The 6,443-nt window shown below is 41.4% G+C and overlaps 1 protein-coding gene across 8 annotated transcripts in view; it reads left to right on the forward strand.

The window, feature by feature from the left end:
• Positions 1-4,375, forward strand: part of MBNL2 (muscleblind-like splicing regulator 2) — a 107,901-nt gene extending 103,526 nt beyond the window's left edge. For 4 of the 8 annotated variants that reach the window (XR_001482967.1, XR_001482966.1, XR_001482968.1 and 1 more), the window contains one exon: positions 2,861-2,931. Coding sequence is in view for 4 of the 8 variants with exons in the window: in XM_015427308.1 (XP_015282794.1) it covers positions 2,861-2,988 (128 nt within the window). In the remaining 4 variants the exon portion in view is untranslated. Of the gene's footprint in view, positions 1-2,860 lie in introns of all 8 variants that reach the window. The other 4 variants (XM_015427308.1, XM_015427302.1, XM_015427305.1 and 1 more) reach the window with 2 other exon arrangements.
• Positions 4,376-6,443: the final 2,068 nt, after the last annotated feature.

Raw genomic sequence — 6,443 nt, forward strand, 5'->3', positions numbered from 1 at the left:
TCTTGGTACCCTGCATAATAACCTGGCAGTGGCAGTAGCAGAGTGAGGGGAAATGGATCCCATTCACAGAAGATGCTAAGGATATCTTTTGACTACCGGAAGGTTTAAATTGGACGGCTGATGAGATGCAAAACCCAAGCAATGTCCCCTTTCAGTTGTAGTGATAGCTGCTGGATCATTCATTAGAATGATCTAGTGACTGCTCGTTCTGTTCATACGAACAGACATTCTTCACCTGGCGACTGTTCATTGGGAGTCGGGTGTAGCTGGAGGAGCAGAGTGTAAATAACAGCTAGTTTAGTCTAGTTGTGCAGATGGAGTACAAGACATGGACTACGTGCTCCCTCATCCCACTTCATGGGCAAGTGGGAGGCTCACAGAAGTACGACACTCCAGAGTAATTACCTTTTTGGAATTCCCTGCCAATGGACGCGATGGTGGCCACCAGCATTGGTGGCTCCAAGAGGGGATTAGGTAGATTCATGGAGGACAGTTCTATCAGGAGCTACTAGCCATGGTGACTAATGGGAATTCCAATGCATTCAGAGGCGGTAAATCTCTGAACACCAGTGCTTGGAGACAACAACAAGGGGAAGGCCTTGGCCTCCATGCCCTGTTGGCCGGTCCTCTGAGCCAACATGGGAAACAGGATGCTGGATTAGATGTACCAGTTTTGGCATTAGCAGCCATTTGTAGGTTTTTGTTTTTTTTTTAATACAGGCACTAATTCTGTAGCAGTTGAAATAAGCCCACTTCTAGTACGTGACAAATGAGTTTTTGGGTCTGGGTCATCTGTAGGTCAGAGGTAATATTTTGTTTTGATTAGCAGCACATACTGCACACATTTGTAGTGAAAATTTGCAGTAAATTGATAGATTTCTTATTGCGGGCTCCATTCTTATGGGGGGAGGGGGGAGCCCCCCAACTGGCTGCATACGGACCAGTATTAAAGAACCACATACACAACAGTGAATTCGGAAAATACGTGGAGTAAATTGGCCACAGCTTTATTGACTACAGCTGTAAGAAGTATTGGTGCAGCATGGGTCCACCGAATCCAGTGCATCAGATGGCCCTCTGCCAGCCGATGTACCCCAAACGCCCAGCCGGCCGGCATAGGTAGTGACAGCGGGATGGTAGGTTGCTGGAGTTCACACAGACGACATCTGGTTGTGAGGGTAATCTTTGACAGTCCTTGAACAAGCGGGCTCCCATCAACCCCCACCCCGCCTCTGGCTGGCTCTCCCTCCCCTGCCCGGCCCCGCAAAATTCGGGCTGCGTTGAATTGGGCCCTTTTTGCTTAAGGCCATCTCAGAGTGTAGCCAGAATATGTGCTGGAAACTGACACTGTTTAGGGTAAAACTGCAGTTAAATGTTTATTTTTAGGTCTGAAGTGTAGGCTCCGTATTAGCATAGAGTGTTGTGATTTCTAGTAGCCGATGGTATCCGTTGGTACAACTGAATTTTGTGCATAAAACCACCAGTTGCTACCAAAAAAATGCAACAGATTCATTTTTCGCCCAAATAATATCTTTCTTAGAAAAGAAACCCAGCAAATAAATCCACAAAATTATGACCCTACAAGATTTTACTAGCCTACCATATTTGGTAGTCATTCATGACCTGAAAGAAAAGAACCATCAATTGTAAAATACCTTCTCTGTTTCTACTTTTAGTCAGACTACCAATCTGGTGAGTGGCTGTATACAAACCTGAAATAAATCCTTACTTACTGGTCCTCACCTTTGAGACATGATACCTTCTTGTTTCTCAAGAACTGGCTAAGCATATTAAGTATCGTATGAGAAGTTGGAATCCTGTCCAACTTCTGGTTTGAAAACTACTTGGTTAGAGAAGGAATTATATGACAGGAGAATCAGAGGTTAACATGGTGCCTCGAATCGTTCAGAGACAGCCTGAATCTACCCAAATTTTAGGGTAGGATTGTGCTCCTGATCTCCAGAGAAACCACTGTTCTGATATAGCCTCAGAAAAAAATGATTGCAAAATAGATAAATAAATAAAACATTATTACTGGAACATGAACTGTATTGAAAAAGCCCATACCTACCAATTAATTCACCTTTTAGATGCGTTCAGACTATTGGTGCGTATCCCACCAGTTTAGTGTAGTGGTTAAGTGCGCGGACTCTAATCTGGGAGAACCGGGTTTGGTTCCCCACTCCTCCACTTGCACCTGCTGGATGACTTTGGGTCAGTCATAAGTTCTCTCAGAGCTGTTCTCTCAAGAGCAGTCCTCAAAAGAGCTCTCTCAGCCCCACCTACCTCACAGGGTGTCTGTTGTGGGGAGGGGAAGGGAAAGGAGTTTGTAAGCCGCTCTGAGACTCCGAGTGAAGGGCAGGGTATAAATCCAGTCTCTTCTTCCTCTTCTTCTTACTGACTTCAGCAAGAGGATGGCTAAGCTTTGGGTTTGCAATAACCCCAGGCATCCTCCTGATTAGATCTTGTACATTATACTGTGACTGTCCCTCCATCTAGAGACTGCAGCGAACATCGAAGGAGTATATGGGTGTTTCTGATAGCTCTCTATGCCTTTTGCAGGGACTTGCTTGTCCTCCCATACAATTCAGCTCTCTTTAAACACAAGACATATTTTGGAGTGTGCTTGTTTGTCTTAGGTTTTCTTGGTTCCTTGAGGTTGTGCAGTTAAAAGGAAAAGACGAGTGTCACTGGGAAAGGCCTGCATGTGATAAAAGTTTAGTTAATAAAATCTCAGGTGAATCTGTGTTTTCATTTTTAGGTAACACGAGAATACGCTAATATCGGGGGGTGGGGGGTGTATGTGCATGTGTTTTAAGTCTTTCCACACATCCCAACAGTGTTTCTTTTTTCCTAACAGATAATCCTCAAGTAGCCAACAGGAATGGAATGGAATGTCAAGAGGCTTCGTTGAGAACAGCAAAGCATTGTTACTGTACATACTACCCTGTCTCTTCCTCGATAGAATTGCCACAAACTGCATGCTGAGTAACGAGTTTGTTCGTCCGGACAAATCACAAACACTAAGGAGCTAGTGCTGCTATATCATATAGGAATATTAAATATGGTATGCTTAGTATATTCCAAACTAATCTAGTTAACTACCTGATGCTAGCTGTGATGGTTCAAGACATAAAAAAGGGTAACGTTTTACTTTTAAAAGATTTTATACGACACCGTTTACTTCTTAGGAGTATTGTCTTGCCACCATAACTATAGCTAATGTAAGTAGTCCTATTCATGTATTATTGTAGGGTTCACAACTTTATGAATCTTTCAATGTTAGCAATAAACGATTTACATTGGCCACTAAGCCCAGGATCCAAAGAACCACACGACAAATTCCACACGGTCAAGGTAGCTTTCTCCAGCAGCCAGTTTTGGCCAACTCCACAGGACACATCACTTTTGAAACTGCAGAAAATTTCAGCAAAGGAATCTGCTGCTCAAATTGGGGAGTTGGGGGGGGTTAAGTTAAAAAAAATCACACTGGGCATGTGCAAGCACTTGGGTGCACTGGGATAACTCTTTGGATCCTGGCCAATACACACAAACCGGAGATCTTAACTTTTAACCCTTTGACAATTTTTGTACTCTCTTAAAAAGCTCACTTCTCTGCTAGGCAGTTGATGCCAAGATAAAAGAGGTGACGTGAAAAGCAGAACCCTCGATTCCTGCATGTCGCCACCTAAAAATTCCCAATAGAGTCCAAGGTAAAGCACAAATTGCTGAGATGCACAGATGATTTTAGACTTGTATGGAGAAGCAGTATCGGAATGACGGCATTCTAGAACTGAAGCTAAAACCTCCTTTGCACGGTATGATTTTCATACCCCTAACAAAGTCTTGACTATGTTATTTTACAAAGAGAGAAAATATTTTTTAAAAAAAAGCCTTTGCAGAAGTGCCTAAATTTTGCCACGCCAGACTTGAAAATAAGTGATCCTGAGGTCTCTAATTGAATCTATACCAAGTGATTTAAGCTTTTAAGATTTACAATCAGGTTACCAAAAAGAACTTGTTATGAAATAACTTCTTCCCAACTAAAGAGAACGGGGCTATAGATGAAGAGATTAGCATGATAATCTAATTTAATTAAAACTGGCTGCAGTCATTGAAAACTTGATAAGTGACTTTAAATCTAGAAGGTTAGGAGAATTTGAACATGATATAGAGAGAGCTTCAATTTATTCATTCTTACTGTTGCCGTATTTTTAAAACTGGGTTAAAGAAGTTGTAACCGGATTACAGCACAGAGAGAGAAACTAGTTCTTTTAACCTTTTTTTTTTCTTTAAAAGTTTATTTTATGTCACAGAAAATGAAGATATCTTTAATACAGCTATATACATATTATATATATACACATACATATATATGGACAAAACAGATTTTAATGTTTACTTTTTTAAATACGTGTTGATTTACAAGGTAATTATATACATTTGGATTAATGTAGAAGGTTTGTTTTTAAGATTTATTTCCTACACTGTTGTACCAAATATGTCATTTCACATTTTATATGTTGCATATATATATATATATATCTCACAGAAAATCATAGTTTTTAAATTATTGTTTATAAAACAAAAAAGCAGCTGTTCTATGGAAATATGTATAATTGTTTGAAACATCTGTTTTTTCCATGTGAACATTATGAATGATTGCAGTATTTTAACTTAGCCTTTTCAGATTGATTCTAAGCTCTTCAGCCTGCCTGTTTTGAAAGACCATAAGCACTAACGGGTTATTTGTTTAATGAAATTATTTTCCAGTGTTAAATTTGTTTTTCAAATGTCTATCTGTTTATATCAAAACTGTAGATTTGATCACCTAAAAGGGGGAAAGACCCAAACTCTAATGGTAAACATAGTGCTTGTAATCTTGCATTTCTTTTAATTTGTGAGGAATATGTATCTTCTTTTATTTTTACTTGTAATTTTTTCTCAGTCAGTATAACTAGGTTTCTGATATGGCAGTTTACCTACATCCGTAGGTTTGGGTTGTTTTTTTTAAATGAACCATTTTAAACATTTGGTAGTTTGTTGGAAAATACTAAATGGTAATTTATGTATGTTTAAATATTTAAACTGTAGAAGGCAGACATTTTAGTGAACATATTATTTTCTTAGAATCACTCTAATATTATTTTCTGCCCATTGGTGGTCAGATATCAATATATATGAATTTTACTCCTGAACAAAGAGAGAAAATGTATTTTTTAAAAAAAGAGATTCATCGTATCAGCATATAAGTTTCTTCTGTCCCTACAAAGTCTTAACACACTTGTGTCAGTCATTGTCTTTCGCCTCAGAATAGCTGCACTGACGGCAATGGGGTGACAGTAGAAAGTGTCATTTTGAGGGTGACGGTTTCAGAGGACGAGATAGAGGCTGTGCAAACAGAGGTACCAGCATCTGCAGGGATGAAGCCCATCCTTCATTTTAAATGTAACTGCCCCTCCATAGCAAGCTGTCTAGTCGCAATGTCTCTGAGCTCTTATCTGTTTTCTTGGAACTTCCCAAGAATGCAGTAATCTGCTCATTCCTAGCATGTCCTGATTCGCCAATTTGATTTTTGTTTCCAAGTTCCTGGTGTTTCCTCCCCGTGCACTACACGAACCATTAAGCGTGACCATCCCTTCCAGAGTCTGTTCCTACCTTAGCCCTGCTCAACTGCCTTCCTGCTACTTCCCTATTTATGCATCATGCCAGATCTGATTCCTCCAGTCTGGTGTAGTGGCTAAGAGCGGCGGTCTCTAATCTGGAGAACCGGGTTTGATTCACCACTCCTCCACATGATGCCAGCTGGGTGACCTTGGGTCAGTCACAGTTCTCTGAAAGCTCTCTCAGCCCCACTTACCTCACAGGGTGTCTGTTGTGGGGAGAGGAAGGGAAGGAGACTGTAAGCCACTCTGAGACTCCTTCGGGTAGTGAAGGGCGGGGTATAAAAACCAACCTTCTTCATCTGCTGTCCAACCATCCAACAGCTTTCCATACAGTGTTGCTCCATTCCGTCCCCACCCGTGCCGTTCTAACCCTCAAGCTATGTGCATATCCTTGCTTGCCTTCCAAAGGACTGGTTTCTTCCTTTCAACCTTTGGCCATCTAAAAAAAACCCAAACATGCTGCTTCCTTCCACTAGTTTGTCGCTTGCCTCTCCTTGTTCCGACATCAGTCCTTGGCCTGAATTGAATGTCTTAGCCTAGGGTTGGCTTCTACTAGATTGTGTCTCGCTTAAGGACTAACAGTGTAAGGCCAATCCGCCATGCTGGTATTCTTGCAAAGAACATCCCTGCGGGAACAGACGAGTGGTCCTTCTAGTCCAGCATCCGGCATCATACAGTGGCCCATAGAGTGGCATCACACAGCAGCCTTGGAGGGGCCAGCAATCCGGGCACGCAAAACCAGCCCATTCCTCTGTGGCTGTCGCGGCGAAAGCAAAA

The sequence above is a fragment of the Gekko japonicus genome, unplaced genomic scaffold (genome assembly GCF_001447785.1).
Source record: "Gekko japonicus isolate JY-2015 unplaced genomic scaffold, Gekko_japonicus_V1.1 scaffold1593, whole genome shotgun sequence".
Classification (NCBI taxonomy): domain Eukaryota; kingdom Metazoa; phylum Chordata; class Lepidosauria; order Squamata; family Gekkonidae; genus Gekko; species Gekko japonicus.